The following is a 22,522-nucleotide window of genomic DNA, read 5'->3' as shown; positions in this document are numbered from 1 at the left end:
GTTGTGAAGTAGCAGCTTTGCACTTGGCAAAAGCATGGCAGTGTTGTGTGGCACAACCTCCAGGCTTAACTTTCTCTTTGGCGTAAGGAGTTTGGGGATCCTGAGATTCTTTTTATTTTCCTTTATAAGTTTTACTTTTTTAAAACCTAAGCTTAACATTACATATTTAAACAACTGTCAAAACTTACTAAGTTGCCAGCCAGTATTCATGCACAACTAGAAAACATGCTTAATTTATATTAAGCCAGAAAGATATTACCATTCATATCTTTCAGTACTAAATACTGGGGAAAAAAGCAATTATTTCTGTAGAAGATTCATCCTGACAACATTAACTTATCAGCAGGCTGACACCACTTGCACCACATCTCAAGCAAAATTGAAAATCAGATACATTGGTAGTGTACAATCTTGTACACTACCAAAGAACCATAGCTGGATGGGTGCAGTGGCTTCCACCTGTATTCCAAGCACTTTGGGAGGCTGAGGCAGGAGGCTTCCAAGACAGTTAAACTCTGCCTGTTGAAAAAAATAAATCGGGGATGGTGGCAAAGTCACGCCTATAATCCCAATACTGTGAGAGGCCGATGCAGGAGGACTGATTGAGTCCAGGAGTTTGAGACCAGCCTGGGCAAAATGGAGAAACCATGTCTCTACAAAAAATACAAAAATTAGCTAGGCCCGGTGGTGCATGCCTGTAGTCCCAGCTACTCGGGAGGCCTAGGTGGGTGGGAAGATTGCTTGAGCCTGGGAGGTTGAGGCTGCAGTGAGCCAAGATCCAGCCACAGCCTGGGTGACAAAGCGAGACCCTGTCTCAAATAAATAAATAAGTCACAGCTTACTTTGGATTATGTTTAATTAAGAAAAGCAAAGTGCATACAGAGATTTATAACTTTAAAGACAAAAAAAGTCTTACTATGTGATCCAAAGAATAAACTCAAAAGTCTATGATAAATAGAAGTTCTAAACAATTGTTTACAAACACTTTAGGTATAATTACAGTAAAAGTCAAGTTCATCTGAAATCACCAAAAGAAAAGTTTCTGGTTGGGTACGGTGGCTCACCACCTGTAATCCCAGCATTTAGGGATTTTCTTACAATAAAATGCATACAGGTTGATTATTATCAAACTGTTCCTATTTTAAATGACATGATTGCCCCTATATAAAATTTTAAGGAATCTAAAAAAAAAAACAGCTTCCAAAACTAGTGAGTTTAGAAGGGCACAGGATGCAACATAAATATATGAAAACCGATTGTATTTCTATATAGTAATAAAAAACAAGTAGACACTAAAATTAAAACTGCTATGTTGTTTATAATCACTCAAAAAATTAAATACTTAGCTATAAATCTCACAAAACATGGACAGAACTCATAAGCTGAAACCTACACAGTGCTGAGGAGAACAAGTTCTCGGATCATCCTGCAGCCTGGAGGGGACGGCCTCGGCGGCCTGGCTGACTCTCACGGCCCTGGGGCTTTCAGGGTGGAGCGTGAACAGGTTTCCGGGAAACATCTTCCATCAGCCAAACCCTCCTGCTGCCTTATTGAAGAAGTCCCTCTTCCAGCTCTTCTGCTCATGTCTCTGAATCTCTCCTTGGCAAAGGCTCACGTGGGCTCCGGCACCGGCGTCATGGGGAGGACAATGAAGGGCAGCCGGCGTCTGGGGGTGACTCCCGGAGCCCCGCCTGCACTCAGGCCGGCTCTTCTGCGCAGTGGCTCTGCCTGAGCCTGCTTTCCACTAGCGGCCTGAGCCTGCTTTCCACTAGCGGGAATCGAAACTGATCTGGATGAGAACACGTATGTGGAGGGAGGAGGCTTGGCTAGAAAGGAGAAAGAGCAAGAACATTAGAATGTGATTTTTGTTCCTTTTTATTTCTCTGTGGGCTTTTGTTTTTGTTTTTGTTTTGGTAGATCTTCAATTTGGATATTTGGAGGAGTGAACATCGTTGTTTCGCTGGAGGGAAGATCTTGATGGTGTTTCTTTCCCCAAAAATTGACTTAGATATTAAAATTTGGTGCTTATAAGAGAGAGTTAAAAAAAATAGGATTGCTTCAATTAAAATTACAAAAGAGACAAAAAAAAAAAAAGAGCAAGAACACCTTTATGAGGCAGAGAAGGGACAGTGATGAGGATTAGGGTTCAGGGCTGCAGGCTGCCCCCCAGTTGGTCCCCCAGCCCAGGCCCCTCCGCACCCCTCCCTCTAGCCGAACTCTCATCAGCAGGACCAGGCAGCACAGGGCTTGGCCCAAAAAGAACAAATTGAAGTTATTCAGAGAGCTCAGGAAACCCCTCTTACAGGCATCAGCTGGTTTCCAGGAAAAGAGAGAGGTTAATAGCTGACTCCACCACTGCAGTGACTCTCTTTTGAGCCCTAAAGCAAATAGAAAAATCACTGGGGTAGGGAAGAAACATTTAGCATAGTGGTGCTCAGACTTTGGTAAGACAAGAATCTTCCAAGATTTGGGTGCTTGGGAGTAGGGTTAGAAACGTGCATTCTCTTTTTCTTTTTTTGAGACAGGATCTCGGTCTGTTGCCCAGGCTGGAGTGCAATGGCTCAGTCACGGCTCACTGCAGCCTCGACCTCCCAGGCTCAAGAGATCCTCCCACCTCGGCCTCCCAAGTAGCTTGGACCAGTGACATGCATCACGCCCGGCTAATTTTTTACTTTTTTGTAGAGACAGAGTCTTGCTGTGTTGCTCAGGCTGGTCTTAAACTCCTGGGATCAAGTGATCCTCCTGCCTTGGCCTCTCAAAGTGCTGGGATTATAAGTGTTAGCCACCATGTCCAGCTGAAATCTGCATTTTCAACAACTTCTCACACAGATGTTGGTTTTGTGGGCCCTAAAGATTACAAATATAGGGGGCATCTTCAAGAAAAATAATTTCTTTTCTTTTTTGTGTTTTTGTTTTTGTTTTTGAAACAGAGTCTCGCTCTGTCACCCAGGCTGGAGAGCAGTGGCATGATCTCTGCTTACTGCAACCTCCACCTCCAGGACTCCCACCTCAGCCTCCCGAATAGCTGGTACTACAGGTGCAAACCACCACGCCCAACTAATTTTTATATTTTTTGTAGAGACAGGGTTTCCTCATGTTGTCCAGGCTGGTCTCGAACTCCTGGGCTCAAACGATCCTCTCACTTTGGCCTGCCAAAGGCTTGATTACAGGCGTGAGCCACCGTGCCTGGCCAAAAAATAATATTTTACTTTACAAAACTAGATGAGCATCTGTGTGCATTGCTAGAGGGGCCCCACACAAGGGAAGGACCCTGCGGCCCAAGCCTCATAGCCCTTCCCATGAGTCCACTTCTGAGCCAAGAGGATTTTAATGCAAGAAAAAGAGCTTCCTTGAAGAAACACAGACCAGTGCTTTAGTCACAGCATTTACTGAGCACCTTCTCGGTGCCAGGCCCTGAGCTTGGCTGTGGGGACCACAGACCAAGAGGGCATTGACCTTTCCCACCATACATCATTAGAGTTGGTGGTTATGAAAATTATTAAATGCACTAACACGCTATGAAGGAAATGTAGTCAATGTTCTGAGGGGAGAAAAGGGGGATGGCAGCTGAGTGAAACCAGGCAAGTTACTTTAAATCTCCAAGCCTCAGTTTCCTCATCTATAAAATGGAGCTAATCACAGAACCTATTTCATAAGGTTGTTGTGAGGATTAAAAGAGCTAATGCTTGTGAGGCACTTAAGTCTGTGCCTGGCGCAGAGTGAGCACTCTATAAGTTATTTCTGTGTTTTTGCATATCGGACCTGTGATTGGTGAGGCCAGGGTGGACTTCAGAGAGGGAGTGGGCCTTTGGTTTAGGACAGATGGTGCATTCCAGGGACCGCAGGGAGAAGGAGAAGAGCACGCTCCTCTGTGTGTGCGCACTTGTGTGTGCATGTGTGTGGTGTGTGTGTGTTTGTGCACGTGTGTCCTCAGGGAGAGATGAGCAGCTCCTTGTGACTGAAGAGCAGACATCAAGAAAGAGGCACTTAGACATCAGGTGCTGGAGAAGCAGCAGGGTCCCAGTCTGGAGGCCTCGTGTTGCAGGCCAAGGAGCTTAGACACCGGGTGCTGGAGAAGCAGCAGGGGCCTGGTCTGGAGAAGCGGGCAGGCGACTGATCTGGAGGCCCTCGTGTTCCAGCAAAGGAGCGCAGACTTTCTCCTGAGCAGTGCGAAGCGTCACTGAAGGGCTGTAAGCGGAGGAATAAGAAAGCAGGTTTTTTGTGTTATAAAAATACTCAGGTGGTAAAGAGGAGGAGGAATTGGAGGAGGTAAGACAAACCGCAGAAGGCTGTCTGGGAGGCAGTGCAGACACCCAGCTGAGACTCACACTCAGCTCTGAGCCTGGGCAGTGGCAGTAGGACAGACAGGCCAAGTAACTGGCCATTTGTGTTATGAAAAGTGCTGTTTCACTTCTTCCTATTACCCACAGTAAAGAACTGCAGCAGGCCTGGATAAGGCCATGGTACAATATTAACTTCACAGAGACAGCAGGTCATCTGATGTGAAACCACTCCCTGGCAGACACCTAGTCTCTTTGGCAACCATGTGTGCACCATAATCCCATTTCATTTTTTTTTTTAAGACAGAGTTTCACTCTTGTTGCCCAGGCTGGAGTGCAATGGCCCAGTCTCAGCTCACTGCAACCTCTGCCTCCCAGGTTCAAGCAATTCTCCTGCCTCAGCCTCCCAAGTAGCTGGGATTGCAGGTGCCTGCCACTGCACCCGGCTAATTTTTGTGTTTTTAATAGAGGCAAGGTTTCACCATGTTGGTTAGGCTGGTCTTGAACTCCTGTCCTCAGGCGATCCACCCACCTTGGGCTCCCAGAGTGCTGGGATTACAGGTGTGAGCCACCGCACCCTGCCCATGATCCCATTTCTGAGCACATACAATCAGTTCTTATAGTGTGGTCCCATCTGCCCATTTCTCTGTGGGCAAGAGGTTCTGAAATACCCAATATACAACACTGTGATGGGGCCAGGCACAGTGACTCATGCCTATAATCCCAGCACTTTGGGAAGCCGAGGTGGGGGGATCAGTTGAGCTCAGGAGTTTAAGGCCAGCCTGGGCAACATGGCAAAACCCCGTCTCTATAAAAAATACAAAAATAAAAAATAAAACACTGTGATGGGAGTGGGAGTGAGTGTGGGACAGTCCAGTTGGCACCCATGTGGAGTTAATCAGACCCCATGGAGCTACTCAGATCAAAGTGATTTAAGCATTTTTTGTCTTCGTGAACAAAGACAAATTCCAGAGGTACAGCCTAAACTTCAGACCCTCAAGTTTTGACTGGAGTGGGTGAACCAGAACAGTGAGTCCCAATCTTCTGAGGGAAGCATCATTTATATAAAATAAGGCCTGTGATAGGGTCAACATTAGAATAGACTCATAGTGAAATAAGAGCCCTGTGAAACTTCCTGTGGAGTTACACAAATTATAAATCCACCAGGACTTTCCCCAGTGTCCAACTTCCAAAAATACCGTGTGTATAAAACAGTAACGTAATTCAGAGAAAGTCATCCAAATTGCTCATGTCAACATGTTGCTTACTGAAATGACCATAAAAAAACAAATCCCACTGGGTGCTGTGACTCACACCTGCAATCCCAGCACTTTAGGAGGCAAGAGGATCATTTGAGCCCAGGAGTTCAAGAACAGCCTGGGCAACATGGTGAAACCGTGTCTCTATAAAAAATAAAAAATAAGCTGGGCATGGTAGTGCATGCCTACAGTCCCAGCGAATCCAGAGCCTGAGGTGGGAGGATTGCTTGAAAGTGGAAAGTCGAGACTGCAGTGAGCTGAGATCGTGTAGCTTGGGCAGCGAGCAAGACCCTGTTTCAAAAAAAAAAAACAAAAAACAAAAAGAGAACAAATCCCATGCCTCTTTGAAAAATAAATGTTATTTTTTAAAATCAAGATTTGAAGACATATCTTTGCAGAAATGTTAGAACAGCAATCTGGGGTTAGTAAAAGGTATTAATAAAAAATTTGAAGTACAGATCAATTTAAAGAAGAATGTTAATTAAATAGTTAGTGTTGATGGCACATGGACACAGGAACATTCAGAAATGTGGCATGTGGTTGGCTGAAATATTAGAAGCACCAGTGTAGTCATTCAGCCTCATTTCAGTTTTTAGATGGCGATTCTGAGGCACAGAGAGGGGAAGTGACTTTCTCAAGGGATCATTGTACAGTTGAGGATTACTTTTGGGAGCATTGAACAGAAAATCCCCAAATGCAGAGGCTTGAACAAGATAGAAGGGTTTGTTTTTCTCTCATATGAAAAAGGCTGGTGGTCAGCCATTCAGGCCTGGGGTGGCAGCCCCACTCTTCCTGGGGACTCAGCTCCTTATATTTTCTCCTGAGTCACCCTTAGTTTGTTACTCCATGAACTAAAATGGCTGCTGGAGCATCAGCCATCACATCCGTATTCCAGGCAACATGAAGGAGAACAAGGGGGAGGGGCAAAGGGCACTCCTCCTCTCAGACAAGTTAGCTGGCTCCCTCTAAGAAGCCTTCCTGGAGGTCCCATGCAATTCAACTTCACCTCATTTCCAGATCTTATTCACGTGGCTACTCATAACTGCAAGGGAAACTGAAAAGCAGTCTTATTAGGGATATTGTCACCCTAAACAAAATTGGGGTTCTGTTAGGGGCATATCCAGGTTTCGTGGGTCCGGAAGCCTTTGCAATTTCTCTTTAAGAAAATGTACAAAATTGGCCCGGCGCAGTGGCTCACACCTGTTATCCCAGCACTTTGGGAGGCCGAGGTGGGCGGATCATGAGGTCAGGAGATCGAGACCATCCTGGCCAACACCGTGAAACCCCATCTCTACTAAAAAAATACAAAAAATTAGCTGGGCATGGTGGCGGGCACCTGTAGTCCCAGCTACTTGGGAGGCTGAGGCAGGAGAATGTCACGAACCTGGGAGGCAGAGCTTGCAGTGAGCCGAGATCGTGCCACTGCACTCCAGCCTGGGCGACAGAGCAAGACACTGTCTCAAAAAAAAAAAAAAAAGAAAAGAAAAAGGAAACAAGAAAATGTACAAATTTGTGAATACAAAGCCAGGTACTGAAGTAAATATTTATTTAGAAGAAACAAAGAAATCAAAACAGATTACAGATTTTTAAAAATTTGACAAACACCTCAAACATCTTAAAATCCAGAAAGGTGGCCGGGCGTGCTGGCTCACGCCTGTGATCTCAGCACTTTGGGAGGCCAAGGCGGGTGGATCACCTGAGGTCAGGAGTTTGAGACCAGCCTGGCCAACATGATGAAACCCTATCTCTACTAAAAATACAAAAATTAGCTGGGCGTGGTGGCAGGCACCTGTAATCCCAGCTACTTGGGAGGCTGAGGCAGGAGAATCACTTGAACCTGGGAGGCGGAAGTTGCAGTGAGCCGAGATTGCATCATTGCACTCCAGCCTGGGCAACAAGAGCAAAACTCCATCTCAAAAAAAAAAAAAAAAAAAAAATTGCCTAATATTTTAAAACTGTCCTACTTCTTCAGCATACTCTTTGATTGCTCCTTCAAATGATGAAGATTTAACTTTTTTTTTTTTTTTTTTTTGACAGAGTCTCACTTTGTCACCCAGGCAGTGGGCGTGCAGTGGCATGATCTCGGCTCATTGCAACATCTGCTTCCCAGATTCAAGCAATTCACCTGCCTCAGCCTCCCAAATAGCTGGGGTTACAGGCACACACCACCATGCCTAGCTAATTTTTTTTATTTTAATTTTATTAATTAATTAATTTTGAGATGGAGTCTTGCTCTGTCCTGTCACCCAGACCAGATCTTGGCTTACTGCAACATCTGCCTCCTGGGTGCAAGCAATTCTCCTGCCTCAGCCTCCCAAGTAGCTGGGACTACATGTGCCCACCATCATGGCCCGCTAATTTTTGTATTTTTAGTAGAGATGGGGTTTCACCATGTTGACCAGGCTGGTCTCAAACTCCTGACCTCAGGTGATCTGCTCCCCTCAGCCTCCCAAAGTGCTGGGATTACAGGAGTGAGCCACTGCGCCTGGCCCTAATTTTTGTATTTTTAATAGAGACAGGCTTTCACCATGTTGGCCAGTGTGGTATTGAACTCCTGGCCTCAAGTGATCTGTCCACCTCGGCCTCCCAAAGTGCTGGGATTACAGGCATGAGCCACCGTGCCTGGCCAGGGTTTAACATATTTTCTATAAAGAAAATAGAATGACCATTCTGTCTTTCCATTGATCTGTTTATTCTCCATTGCCCACGTACTTTGGGTGCCAGGCACCACGGGACATGTTCCTTCATGGTGCTCCTTGGACCCTCTGGCCCTGCATCTTTGCATCTGGATCCAGGTGGGTTGGCGCAATTGGCAGAGAAGTGTTCTAGAAGCCATTCCTAACAGCTGGGAATAACTGAGTCATTCATGGAAGTGGCTGTGAACCACATAGACGTGTCCTGCTAAACCTACAATAAATGTTGCCCAACTCAACTCCTTAGCAAGATCCCCAAAATGTACATGGCCTCTCCACCACCGCTTGACTGAAGAGGAAGTGTGCTGGAGGGGAAGTTGGAGTGGAAGAAGATGGTAGCATCAGTCCATTGAAAACATTTTAACTTTTGCAAATAATAGAGAAGTCTGTGAGCATGTGAACACATTGCCCACGCAGAGAAGGGCCCTGAAGCTCAAGCTGTATTAGCTCCTCGATGAACCTGCCTCTGGGTTCGGCTCCTAGACTAGCTGGGAAGGACAAATGATGAGCTGGCAGGTAGCGATGTTTGCCTCATGGAGGTCGCACCTGGCCTGGTTGCAGCCTCTGGCCCCAGCCCATGTTATTCTTGTCGCTGGCCCACCCTGGTGCTCTTCTTTCATCCTTCACACTGTGCATTCAGAGAACAAAGCTCCCTTCATTCACTGTAAACCCTCCCCAGGAAAGAAACCAGTGTTTACCAGATACCAGATCGCTCTCTGCCTGGCACCTCTGATCAAGCTCCCAACAGCCCTTGCTGGGTTGAATAATGGACACATCTAAGAATCAGAGACATGCCCAGGGCCATGCATGTGTGAAGCAGTGGAACCAGGCTAAGGGCGATAATAGCAGCCTGGCTCCCAAGTTTTTTGGCTCCCCCATACCCAGCAGCCCCTGCTCCACTTGGCATGCGGTCAGGTGGCCCGGAGGCTGGGGCTGGAATATCTGAAGGCTTCTTAACTCACAGGTCTACCACTTAATATTGGCTCTTGGCTAAGATCTTAGCTGAGGCCATTGACTAGAACACCTGCAAGTGGCTTTTCCACATGGTTTGGGCTTCCCCACAATATGGTGGCTGGAGTCCAAGGGTGAGCATTCCCGGCGAGAGCCAGGTGGAACTTACATCCCTTTTATAACCTCACCTCAGAAGTCATCCAGTGCCATTTCCACCACATTCTATTTGTTGAGGCAATCACATGAGCACCACCCAGGCTCAAGGGGAGGGGAAAGAGACCTCACCTCTAGACAGGAGGCAGCAAGAGGTTGAAAGAACACCTGGGACCAGAAATATTTGGAAAATTCAGTGCCTGCCACAGACAATAAGTAAGTGCTGGACTCCTCTGGGCACTGGGGTACAGAGAGAATTGGACGCAGTCCCAGCCTTAAGCAGCTCATATTCCAAAGGGTAAGATGGATATACAGCTGGGCTACATGGCTTCAAGGAGGAAGTGCATAGAGATTTTTTTTTTTTTTTTTTTTTGAGACAGAGTCTCGCTCTGTCGCCCAGGCTGGAGTGCAATGGCGCCATCTCAGCTCACTGCAAGATCACCTTCCAGGGTTCAAGTGATTCTCCTGCCTCAGCCTCCTGAGTAGCTGGGATTACAGGCACCCACCACCACGCCCGGCTAATTTTTTGTATTTTTAGTACAGACAAGGTTTCACCATATTGGCCAGGTTGATCTCGAACTTCTGACCTCAGGTGATCCGCCCGCCTCGGCCTCCCAAAATGCTGGGATTACAGGTGTGAGCCACCGTGCCTGGCCAAGATTTTTTGTTAAAGTTAGTGTAGTTGGTTATGTGCTGTACAGCATTCTAGGTGTCTTACATTTAACTTTATGTCAGTTTTATGAAGCAGGTACAAATAATAATCCCCATTCTACCTGGGAAGAAACAAAGGCACAGAGAGGTGAAGCAACTTGCCCACAGTCACACAGCGGCAAAGTGCCAGAGCCAGGACTCAGCCCAGGCAGTCCCGCAATGGAGTCTGTGCTGCTCACCATGGCACCACCCCACCTCTCTTCTCAGATGCCCCATCATGGGATGGACCTACTTTCATGGACCTCAACGTCTTTGCAGGGAACATGGGCCTGGGTGACTGCACTCTGTCCCTAGGGAGTGAGGAGGGTTCTGCCAAGTGGTTTCATTTTGATCACTGTTTTCTGTGCCTGGGGGGGTGGGAAGCCCAGAATGGCACAGCTCAGCTCCTAGTCCTATCAACTGACTCTCACCCAGGGCCGATTCCAGAGTGGTGGCAGGGAATGAGGGGTGGGGGCTGCTCTGCTGACAGGAAGGAACACTGAGTCCATTCTCTTTTGTATCTGGGGATCCCCAGAGAAGAATGTAACATGGTATGAAAGAGTGGAACGCCAGCTTCTAGGGGAGCCCCAGTGTCCACCAAGGGCACACACTTTGGGAGTCAGCCAGGCCTGGCCGTAATTCCAAGCTCCTTCACTTCCAGGCAGGATGATCCTGTGCAGGCTACTTCACTGCAGTAACCCCCAGTTTTCCCTTCTGTGCGTGGGGGTGATATTTTCTCACGACTTCCCTGATGTGAAATAAGAGAACACATGTAAAGCACCTAGCATGATCCTGCCACGTAGTAGGCAGTCAGTGACCATCTCTCCCTTTGGCCAGGCCTCCTGGCATGTGCCCAGACCTAGACCCTGTCCCCCAAGGAATCTGACCAACACACTGCAGTGTGGGCTTTCACCTCCCTTGTTTCTACACACTCTACCACTAGTGATGTGACCTAAGATTATTTTATTATTTTGGCAGCCATATCCCTCAGTGGTTCTCATCAACTAAAATCCTACAGTTCTTTCCACAGGTAGCAGCTGCTTCTCAGTGTCTTCCCAGCAGCCATCATAAATGACCTGGCTGCAGTGACAGTTGTGCTGTTACAGAAATATGGAAAATCCCAGGCCACTTCATCCACACCTCGGGACCTGTTTCCTTCCACACTAAAGGCTTGCTCAATACCCCAACAAAGGAGAGATGGGTAAGATTCAGAACCCAGGCCTCCCACACCCTCCCTCTGATGAGCTCTATTCCTGAGGGGTATTGTCCAGCCATTTGCTCAAGGGAGAAAGATAGTAGATGCTCAGTTCCTACTTGGTGATGAGAAGGTGACTGAGAAGGGTGTGTCTACTTCTTCAATGAGGCTCTGCCTCCCAGCCTAGAAACTGACTGAAATAACAACCAACAATTTTAAAGGTGGGATGTGGGCGGGAGGTGGAAATCTACATTCACACTGGAAACTAGAGTGTTGTCACAGGCCGTCCACATGCTGCGAGCATTGAATGTGATGCTTTGCCAGACAGAGCTCATGTGGGCTGGCAAGAAGGCATCACCGGGTCACTGCAATCAATGCACAGCCTTCCCTTCTGGGAATGGACTTAGTGATCCTGGAAGGGAGGTGCAGATCCTGGCCAGATGAGGGCAGCCATCAGGCTTTGAACATTAACTTGATGTGCAAAGTGCTTCACACGCTTCATTGATTTGGTCATCACCACAAGCCTGCCAAGTAGCAAGATCCCACTTCCCTTATCAACAAGGAGACGGAGGTTCCAGGAGGTGCAGGAACCTGTAGCGGGGCTGAGGGCTGACTTGGTGTCCCCCATGGACTCAGGGGACTGGTGAAAGGGGAGTTAGTGTTTAATGGGAGTTTCATTTGGAGATGAAAAGGTTCTGGAGATGGATGGTGGTGACGGTTGCATAACAGTGTGAATGTACTTAATGCTAGTAATTTGTACATTTCCAAATGGTTTAAATGATAACTTTTATATTCTGTATACTTTACCACATAAAAAGGTGGGGGGAGGAAGGCAATCACTGCTAGGTTGCTGTGGTACCTCTGCAGGTGTATATAAAGGTATCAGGAAGAAAAAGCTAAAATACTCACTTACAGTCTCCCATTGTTTTGCTCCAGAATCCACACACCTGCTCTGTCCCTGCAATGTACATAATTAAAAGAATGCAGGTGCTCAGCCTGATTGAATTGAGCCTGCTTCCCTCTCAACTGCTATTATATTCCAGATGGATAATGTGGTCAACCCAAAGTTCTGAGTCTGAAGCCTGCCCTCTTTGTGTTAAAAGTGAGATCAGACCCAGGGGTGGTGGTGTGCACTTGTAGTCCCAGCTGCTGGGGAGGCTGAGGCAGGAGGATTGCTTGAGCTCAGGAGTTCCACACAGCAGCATGCTATGATTGTGTCTGTGAATAGCCACTGCAGTCCAGTCTGGGTGACAAAAAGAGACCCGCATCTCTTAAAAAAAAATGCGGCCAGATGCGGTGGTTCACACTTGTAATCCCAGCACTTTGGGAGGCTGAGGCAGGTGGATCATGAGGTCGGGAGTTCAAGACCAGCCTGGCTAACATTGTGAAACCCCGTCTCTACTAAAAATACAAAAATTAGCCAGACATGGTGGCAGGCACCTGTAATCCTATCTACTTGGGAGGCTGAGGTAGGAGAATCGCTTAAACACAGGAGGCAGAGGTTGCAGTGAGTCACTGCATTCCAGCCAGGGCAACAATGCAAGACTCTGTCTCAAAAAAAAAAAAAAAAAAAATGCAATCAACACCGGTAGAGAGGAGTTACTGGCACCAACCTGAGCCTTTCTCTTTTAAAAAAATTATTTATTTATTTATTTATTTTAGATACAGGGTCACACTATGTTGCACAGGCTGGTCTCAAACTCCTGGGCTCAAGCGATCCTGCAAACTCAGTGTCCCAAAGTGCTGAGATTACAGGCTTGAGCCACCACACCTGGCCTGGCCTTTCTTCTCGAGGTCATCAGAAGGGTTGAAAGACACTTGAAAATAACATCCTCACTGTGTGATGCCAGGGTATTTAATCCTGCATCTGGGAAGGTAAAGTGTTCTAGCAGACAGGGTCCGGTTCTCACCTGGGCAGCCCTGTTGAGGAGAGCAGGAACTGCAGGGGCTGGGGCTGTCCAATGACCAAGAGAAGAACAATTAGGCAGAGCGGACAGAGCTCAGAGCCCTGCATGTGAGCATGTTGTTCCCCACGTCCCCACCCCAACTCTTGTTGCTTTTCGCTGCACTGTTGAGGGAGACCCCTTTCTGCTGAAGCTCACTGACACCATGTCACGCTCCCATCACGGACTCTGGGCCTTGGGGAGAGCCACCATCATCTATGGTGGGTCAGAGCATGTAACTAGAGCACACGGCGTGTGGCAGCCAAAAGCTGGAGGGTGAACATGCAGTTGATGCTTCCTGATGCTAGGGGTAGCAGCTTGGAATCAGCTCCAGATGCCTCCCAGTGACAGTGGAGCTGTCAGAACCTGCAACTTGGTGGCCTGCAGCCAATTCCAGTCTGCAAACTTGTTTTGTTTGTCCTATAAACTGTTTTAAAAATGTAAGCCAACTTCTGAAAATTGGGAGATTTCACATAAAATTCCACACTTCTAGCATCTCTTAAAAAAAAAAAAAAAAGTTGATGTGGTGGCCCACGCCTGTAATCCCAGCACTTTGGGAGGCCCAGGTGGGCAGATCACTTGAGGTCAGGAGTTTGAAACCAGCCTGGCCAACATGGTGAAACCTGGACTCTACTAAAAATACACAAATTAGCTGGGCGTGGTGGTGTACTCCAGTAATCCCAGCTATTTGGGAGGCTGAGGGAGGAGAATTGCTTGAACCCAGGAGGTGGAGGTTGCAGTGAGCTGAGACAATGCCATTGCATTCCAGCCTTGGCAACAAGAACAAAACTCCGTCTCAAAACAAAACAAACAAACAAACAAACAAAAAAAACAAAAAACAAATCAGACAGAAGAAGTACAATATAACTTTTTAAGTTTGATTTAATTTTCACAAAGACAGAATTGAATAATGCAACTTATAAAGAATTTTTTTAGAGAACCTCCCTTTTATTAATTTATTTTTGAGATGGTGTTTCACTGTGTTGCCAAGGCTGGAGTGCAGTGGCATGATCTCGGCTCACTGCAACCTACGCTTCCTGGATTCAAGTGATTCTCTTGCCTCAGCCTCCCAAGTAGCTGGGATTACAGCCACCCACCACCATGCCTGCCTAATTTTTTTTGTATTTTTAGTAGAGACGGGTTTTCACCATGTCGGCCAGGCTGGTCTCGAACTCTTGATCTCAGGTGATCTGCCCACCTGGACCTCCCAAAGGGCTGGGATTAGAGGCGTGAGCCACCGCGCCTGGCCTACTTTTTCTGTCTTTGAATGTCATAGACATTCAAAGGTTGCCAGTGAGAGGCTGGTGTGAAGTGACTCAACAGGACATCTCAAGCCACAGTTCCTGAAGGGATAGCAATGGTGCCGTGAGGGAGGGGTTGTGGTGTCTTCGTTTCTGTCAATGGGGGAGAATCTGCTCTCAGCCCCACACCAGTGGGGAAGCTTCCCTCTCTACAAAAGGGAGTAGAATAAAAGAATATGCACATCCCAGAATGGCAGTCCCAGGAGAATTCCTGAGGAGAAGGCAGAAAAGGCCCAATGAGCAGGAAACAGGGAGAAACAGGAAGCTGCAGGGCAACCTCCCCAGAGAGAGGGTCCCACTCCTCTCCTGTCCCCTCCCCACCCATCTGAGCAGACCTCATCCCATCTCAGCATAAAGCTCCAACAGCTGCAACCACTCCTGCTCACAGTGACCCATTCTCCACACTGTAGCCACAGCGGTCTCTCTACCCACGAGTGTCTAGTGCCTCCCTCTTCAACCTTCCAGACTCTCTCCTCCTTCATCGTTGTGGATGGAAATCAGGCAGGGCAAGACAGGGTCAGCTGCATGGGCCTACGACCTGTGTAATCACAGAGGGCCCTGGTGCTAAGGGCCCCACACTTGGTTTAATGCTCTGCTATAACTGCCTTGACATCCCTCATGACACATGACCAAGAGATCCACATTTCCATTTTCAGTGGGCTCTGCAAATTATGTAGCCAGTTCTGGTACCCAGCCTCACCCACTGGGGATTAATCTTTAAGTCCAGGCTTCAAGGCTCAGGAATGTAAATGAAGTCACATTTCTGTTTAATAGCAAAATTACCAGACTTGAAACTCTCACCTCCTTAATCACAGTCTTCAGCCAGGCCCTATTCCTGGGGGTGTCTGGGCCTTCTGGGCCTCCCTTTTGGGAGCCAAGTCTGTTGCACAAACCTGCTGGCTTGGCAATGTGCCTCAGCCAGCCCAATGGTGCCAGGCTCTGGGCAGCAGACTCAGTGCAGTGCCCAGTCCTCCCCTTGAGCAGCTGGCATCCTACAGTGCCCAGGCCACCTGGCTGAGGTGGGCTCCAAGTTTCTCTGTAGATTTTCTCTCCTGATAGCTACGGCCAGCAGGCAAGGTTTGACAATTCTTTAGAAGGTTTAGAGAGAAGATTCTCATTTTTAGCTAACATGCGCTGAGCAGCTCCTATGAGCAAGGCACTGCTCTAAGCACTTTTAGCACACATTCCAGGAACCTCACCATCATGCTATGAGGGAAATACTATTAATGACTGCTGCCTAGTTATTACAAGGAAACTGACGTTCAGGAAGATTAACTGCACCTCACTGGCCACTCCTTCTCATCTTCCTGCTGGGTTTACCTCATTGTCTAACTTCTAAGTGCAGAGGCCCTGGGCAGGCCTCGATTCTCTCCTCCTTTCAATCCACCCTCTCACCCCTGTTGGTCTTCTGCAACCTCACTCAGCCACCTAATCTATCCAATGACTCCGAACTCCAGATGCCACCTGCCTCTCAGCATCTCTGCGTGGATTTCTAACAGACAAGCTCAAACTCCGTGCACCCAGAACAGAGCTCCTGATCCCCCATCCCCAACTTCCTGCTTTTGTAGGCTTCCCCCATCTTAGACATTTGCTTGACCAAAACCACTGGAATCATTCTTAATTCTTCTCTACCTGAAATCTAATTCATTACCAAATCCTGTCAGCTAGACTTTAAAAATATACGCACACACAAAAAATTATATGCAGATGCTCCTTGACTTATGATGGGGTTACATCCCAAAAAACCCATTGTAGGCTAAAAATATCAGGTTAAAAATGCATCTAATACACAACCTATAAAACATCATAGCTTAGCCTAGCCTACTTTACACATGCTCAGAACACATACATTAGCCTACAGTTGAGCAACATCATCTAACATGAAGCTTATTTTATAATAAAGTGGTGAATATCTCACATAATTTATGGAATACTGTACTGAAAGTGAAAAGCAGGATGGTTTTATGGGTACTTGGCATGATTTCTGCTGCATGTATATGGTTTTCATACCATAGTAAAGTCAAAAATTGTTAGGTTGAACCATTGTAAATCAGGAAATGTCTGTATGTATAGATCTATAGATAGATCATAATAAAACTGATAAATTAGACTTCTTCAAAATTCAAAGCTTTTGCACTTTCAAAGACATCATTAAGAGAGTGAAAATAGACTGGATACGGTGGCTCACACCTGTAATCCCAGCACTTTGGGAACCTGAGGTGGGCAGATCTCTTGAGGCCAGGAATTTGAGACCACCCATGGCCAACATGGCAAACCCCATCTCTACTAAAAATTCAAAAATTAGCCAGGCATGGTGGCACACGCCTATAATCCCAGCTACTCCAGAGGTGAGGCATGAGAATTGCTTGAACCCAGGAGGCCGAGGTTGCAGTGAGATAAGATTGTGCTACTGCACTCCAGCCTGGACGACAGAGCAATACTTTGTCTCAAATAAATAAATTAATTAAAAAAAGAAGACTCTTAGGTGTCTGGCCTGGGCAACTGGGTGGATGGTAGCACTGTTTACTGAGATGAAGATTAAAACAGGAGCAGGTTGGTGGGTGGCTATAAGCCAGATTTGAGTTTTTGATGTGAGATGCCTATCAGATGAAAGTGCCAAGGAGGCAGTTATATTCCCAAGTCTGTGCTTAGAGGGAGACCAAGCAGGAGAAAGGACATGGGAGAGGCACATGAAGATGCTTTATATAGCCAGGAACATGGATGGTGTCACAGGAGACAGTGTAGACAGAGAAGAGATGAGGAAGCAGGACCACCCTCATCAGGACTGAGCCTGTGGGATCCCAGTTTCTCTTTATGAATATTTTCTTTCTCCTCTGCTCTCCTCTCCTCTCCTCTCTTCTCCTCTCCTCTCCTTTTCTTTCTCTCTTTCTTCTCTTTCCTTCCTTCCTTCTTTTTTTTTTTTTTGACAAGGTCTTGCTTGTTGCCCAAATTGGAGTGCAGTGGCAAGATCTCAGCTCACTGAAGCCTTGACTTCCCAGGCTCAAGGGATCCTCCCACCTCAGCCTCCCAAGTAGCTGGGACCACGGGTGCACAGCACCAGGCCCGACTAATTTCTTATTTTTTGTAGAGATGGGGTCTTTCTATGTTGCCCAGGCTGCTCTCCAACTCCTAGATGCAAGTGATCTTCCTGCCTTGGCCTCCAAAGTGCTAGGATTACAGGCGTGAGCCACTGTGCTGGGCTTGTAAATATTTATTGAGTGAATGAGACATTCTTCAGCCCTAAGTAAAGTTGATGGCCTCCTAAGGGATTAGATTAGAAACTCCCACAGTCAGATGTGGGCAGAAGATGAGGAGGCAGCCTCAGAGACTGAGAGGAGCTGCCAGTGAGGACAAAGAAAGCCTGCTGCACCGGGATGAACCCCACACTCCTTGGTAGAGTGTGGGCTACCCTGGGCCATCTGCCTGCCACCTTCCTCTCCACTCTCATCTCTTCCTGCCATCCTTTTTTCCTTTTTGGGCCAATTTTAGTATTTTCCCAAATGCATTCTATTGCTTCAGACCTTCACACATGCTGTCCACTCTCTAGGATTACAAAAGTCACATGAGGTCATTAACAGTAAGTCGAACACAATGGAAACACAGGACAGAGTAGAAGCTGGCCAGCACACCTGCTCTCCATTAGTAAGCATTTGTGCTATGCTTTCGCAGATGTGTTTTCTGCGCATATTCTAATGCACTCTCTCTCACACACATGCACGCCATATTTTCCTCCCTGCCTCCAAAATGGGAAATACCTCCTTTAATGCACGCTTTCTCCTCTTAACGCATTACGGACTCTTTCCACATACATAGAGAGCACATACTTGCTTATGCTTATATTTCAGTACAAATGTACATGCAGTACATTTCAGTACACAGAGAGGTGCCTTGTTCTTTAAGATAGATCTTTAGAGTTTGGTTGTAGGGATTAATCACAATGTATTTAAACAATCTGCATTAATGAAGCATTCCCCCCATCCCTTTTTTTCCTTTCTTTTTTTTTAATTTTTTTTTTTAGACAGGAGTCTTGCTCTGTTGCCCAGGCTGGAGTGCCATGGCATGATCTCAACTGACTGTAACCTTCACCTCCCAGGTTCAAGTGATCCTCCCACCTAAGCCTCCCAAGCAGCTGGGATTACAGGTGCCCTCCACCATGCCTAGATTTTGTGTGTGTGTGCGTGTATTTTTTCAATAGAGATGTATTTTTTCATCATGTTGGTCAGGCCGGTCTCAAACTCCTGACCTGAATTGATCCATCTGCCTTAGCCTCCCAAAGTGCTAGGATTATAGGTATGAGCCACTGCGCCCAGCCACACTTTCTTTCTTTTTCTTCTTTTTTTTCCCCCTCTTCACATCCACTGTGGAGTTGTAACTGGAGACATATTTCCACCCACAAAGCCTCCAGATGTTAAAACGTTTCCCAGCATCAACTTAATACAGTGATGGCAACACCTCCCTCCTGCCCTCCCAGTAGGGCTGGGATTGTACTGTATTCCCTACTGGTTTACCCATCCCCCCATAAAGGGTAGCATTTTCCCTGGGTGCAGAGGCTCCCTCATAGTCTCCAAGACTGAAGGACCCGTAATTTTGGGACTGCAGCTTAAGGGTATTACATTAAACACCATAAAAGCTGCAAGATGCTCTTTTAAGGGAAGAGGAAACTGGTCAGAGAAATGCCTCCCATTTTCATCGCCAATTTGATTTTTAAATCCATGAAGGATCTTACAGAACATGTCTCTGAGATAATCTTTTGGGTTAATCCATGATGCAACAACATCACAAAAAAATATAAAATCTTGGATTATGCCATTGGGATTCACACTGATCATGGTGCAAATTCCATGGAATGATGAATCCTTTTCCTTATTGTCTCTTATGTTTCTCAGAGAGGTGCACCAGGGTCTTGTAAACTGCTGTAGCATGGGGGCCACCTCTTGAGGACAAACATAACCAAGACGACCAATTGCCATTGCTGAATTCTTTAACAACGTCTTTGGTGTGTTGGGTCCATTAATGATTTCTACAAGCTGGTGCAACACCATAGGAATATAAGGCTGCATCTCTATACCCATTTGAATGGAGATTTCTCCAGTTGCTCATGTGTCATTGTTGCAGACTGAAATGAATTCTGGAGTTAGGTTGATTCCCAATATTGGCATGAAATCAGCTACACAAGGCTTAACATGCTGAAAGCAAGCTTTTGTGAGGTCACTTAACAGGGCAAAAGAACTCTGTCGAACTTCCGGCATTTTAGCCTGCATGCACTGATATGTTAGTGTTAGGATGTTACTTCGGGCTACCAGCTGTTCAATGTTGCCTCCAAGTCCTTCAGCCAGGCCACTCAGTAAATCAAGAGCCACTATCATAAAATCTTTATCTGGAGCTTCATATTGATCTGGTTGAGCATTGCTTAGCATGGCTTGTGCAAGAGTCTTCTGTACTAGGTTTACACAATGCTGATACACAGCTTCACAGTATGGAAGGAAGCCAGACTGCAGCACTGTGGCAACTGAAGATGGACACTCAGGTAAAGGGAAAATATCTTTATCTTCATCCTTTAACATGTTCCATTTCTGGATCAGTGGAGGCATTAGCATTTGAATATATTCTGGTTTGTTTAAATGATGTCCTACTGAATCCGCTGATGTTCCTCTGGCATCGTAAAGAATGAGCAGGTTCTTATGTTGGTATTTACTAAATGCAAAGACCAGGGTATCAAGTATATAAGCAAGGTAAGGAACAAGTTCTGTACAAGCCTCCTCTTCTAGGGTAGCAAAGGCACTGCAGGCAGCTTCTGGTACTCTCTTGTTGCTATCCAGGATGCGCTTTAGCAATCCTGTCATTAATGGCTTCAGGTACGTGTCTGGTGGCTGGCTGACTACCCAGTGTGCATAGCGGCTAAGAGTCCAGCACGTTATGGAATGGACAAGAGCCTTTTTATGAGAGAGGCACTGAATAAGGTGAGGAATAAGCTCAGGCAAGTATGGCATCATGCCCTGCATGCAACCTTCAGCAATTGTTCCTAAACCCAAGATGCCTGATTCTTTAACAACCCATTCATGATGAAAAAGTAATTCTTTCAAAAGGGGCAATATATATGGCAGCAGTTCATCATGATGCACATTTGCAAGAACATCTAGGGCAGCAACAGAACACTTCCTTAGATTCCAGTCAGAAATTGTATCATCATCATCAATTTCATTATCATCATCATCATCATCTTCCTCTTCAATTCCATCTGCATCATGCTGCTGAGCCACTGTCCTTGATCGGTGAAAACGTGGCCATATATCCCGTTCACTATCAGGAATCATTTCATCTTCTTCAACATCACCCTTAGGTAGGATAATATCTATATCTGAGTACTTCATGCCATTCACTAACACAGGAATCAACCCGGGAAGATGCCTTATGAATACATCTTTGCATACTGGCTGTTCAGCTAAAGTTAGCCAAAATTCACAGGCTTCTAAAGCCACATTTTCATCTTGATCTTGAGTCCTCTGTAGCATATACTCAACTATATGACGCATGTGAGGGAGCAGGCGATCCATTCAAACTTCGAACAACATCACAAGTGCTCGGCACACACATTTTTCCATACCTCTGGCTCACCAGTCAATGCAAAGAGATTCCTCAATAAAAGAATCAATGTGCAACATCAGAGCTTGAGTCCTGATGATAAACTGATCGACACATACAACAGCGTGAGACCTTATTTTTGGACTACTGTTCTTGAAGAACTGTAAAAATTTGGGAATCCTGCTGTTGAGAGGACGATCTAAAACATCACTATCTAAAATCTCAGCAGAATCTTCACAAATCTTCTGAAGGGCGCCAAATGCTCCCTCACAGGTGTTGTAATCTTCAGAATCCAACAGGCTACAGAGTTTTGGTAAGAGGTCAGGCCAATTCTGCAATTCTCCCTTGGAGGCTATAGTTGTGATCAAAATACCAACAGTGGCTCTAATCAGAGGAGAGGAGTCACCAATATTATTTAAACATTCACTTTTAATGAAGCCTGTTGCACCATTTGGGAAGTTCTGAAAATGTGCTTTCACATTATTCTTCAAGATGAGACCATGCAATGATCTTGTGGGTTCATCTTCAGATTTTAATTTTATAAGAACAAAAATCAAGTAGTTGCTAAAGTCTGGATATTGATTAAGTTGTTCCAGTTTCTAGAATTGTTGCACAGTTCTCTGGATGGTGGTGTCTGGGAACTGGGACTCCTTCAATAGCTGCAGGATTTGCTGAAGCCCTTGCTTATCAGGTTTCCATTCATACTCCACCTTGGTTTGCTGGAGTGCCCCAAAGGAAGTCTGGGACAGTGAAACCCGGTGGAACTGCTCCTGGCAGCCCGGCCGCCGATGTCTGCTGCTGCTGCTGCCACGGCCGCAGAGCGCAAGGAGCTGACCAGACTGAGTCCGACTTGAGGTGTATTCTAAAGCGTCTCGTTTGATGCCTAGGTTGGAAGCATGTCACAATGAGTCAACTAAGCAATAACTAGAATATGATTGATTCCAGAAAGCTTTCCCTCACTTTAACTCTGTATTTTCAGAACTTCAAGGTCTATGGATAGTTACCCACCTATAAAATGAATTAAATTTAACTAAATCCTAGTATTGTGAAGAATTAGTTTTTCGCCATTTCTGTTTACTCTTTTACTAACTGAAAGACTGTCTCACCACAGTGCTTGATGTAAATGGTCTGATTGGTTAGTGACAACCTCATTAATTATTGCAGCTTGCAAAGGGATTGATTTTTAAATTTTTACTTATTAATTATATACGTGCTTATTTGTTTTCTCATTTACTTGCTTTCTTATTTATTTGCTTATTATTTACTTACTTTCCTGTCGTTTTAAAAGAGGATTCTAATTAGATATTATCTAAGTGATTTTGCCAAGTTCTTACATTTTGTTGGTTTAAATTGCTTTAAGATATATGCTTGAAATCACATTCATTCTTGAAATGTGTGCTATTTGCAGTGTGTGTGTGAGGGGAAATGAGTTATTTTTTAAAAAGAGAATTATTTAGATATGGTTTTAGTGATTC

The 22,522-nt window shown here is 45.9% G+C and overlaps 1 protein-coding gene across 1 annotated transcript; it reads right to left on the bottom strand.

The window, feature by feature from the left end:
• Window positions 1-1,611: 1,611 nt before the first annotated feature.
• LOC129017525 (transportin-1-like) lies at window positions 1,612-22,199 on the bottom strand. Its single transcript, XM_063657032.1, is given in 6 exon segments — window positions 1,612-1,826; window positions 15,359-15,524; window positions 18,974-21,055; window positions 21,058-21,099; window positions 21,101-21,930; window positions 22,154-22,199. Coding segments are annotated over 6 exon segments (3,381 nt in total).
• Between the last annotated feature and the right edge of the window lie 323 nt (window positions 22,200-22,522).

Source organism: Pongo pygmaeus, chromosome 19, assembly GCF_028885625.2.
Source record: "Pongo pygmaeus isolate AG05252 chromosome 19, NHGRI_mPonPyg2-v2.0_pri, whole genome shotgun sequence".
NCBI classification, from domain to species: Eukaryota; Metazoa; Chordata; class Mammalia; order Primates; family Hominidae; genus Pongo; species Pongo pygmaeus.
This window is presented reverse-complemented; position numbering and strand designations above follow the sequence as displayed.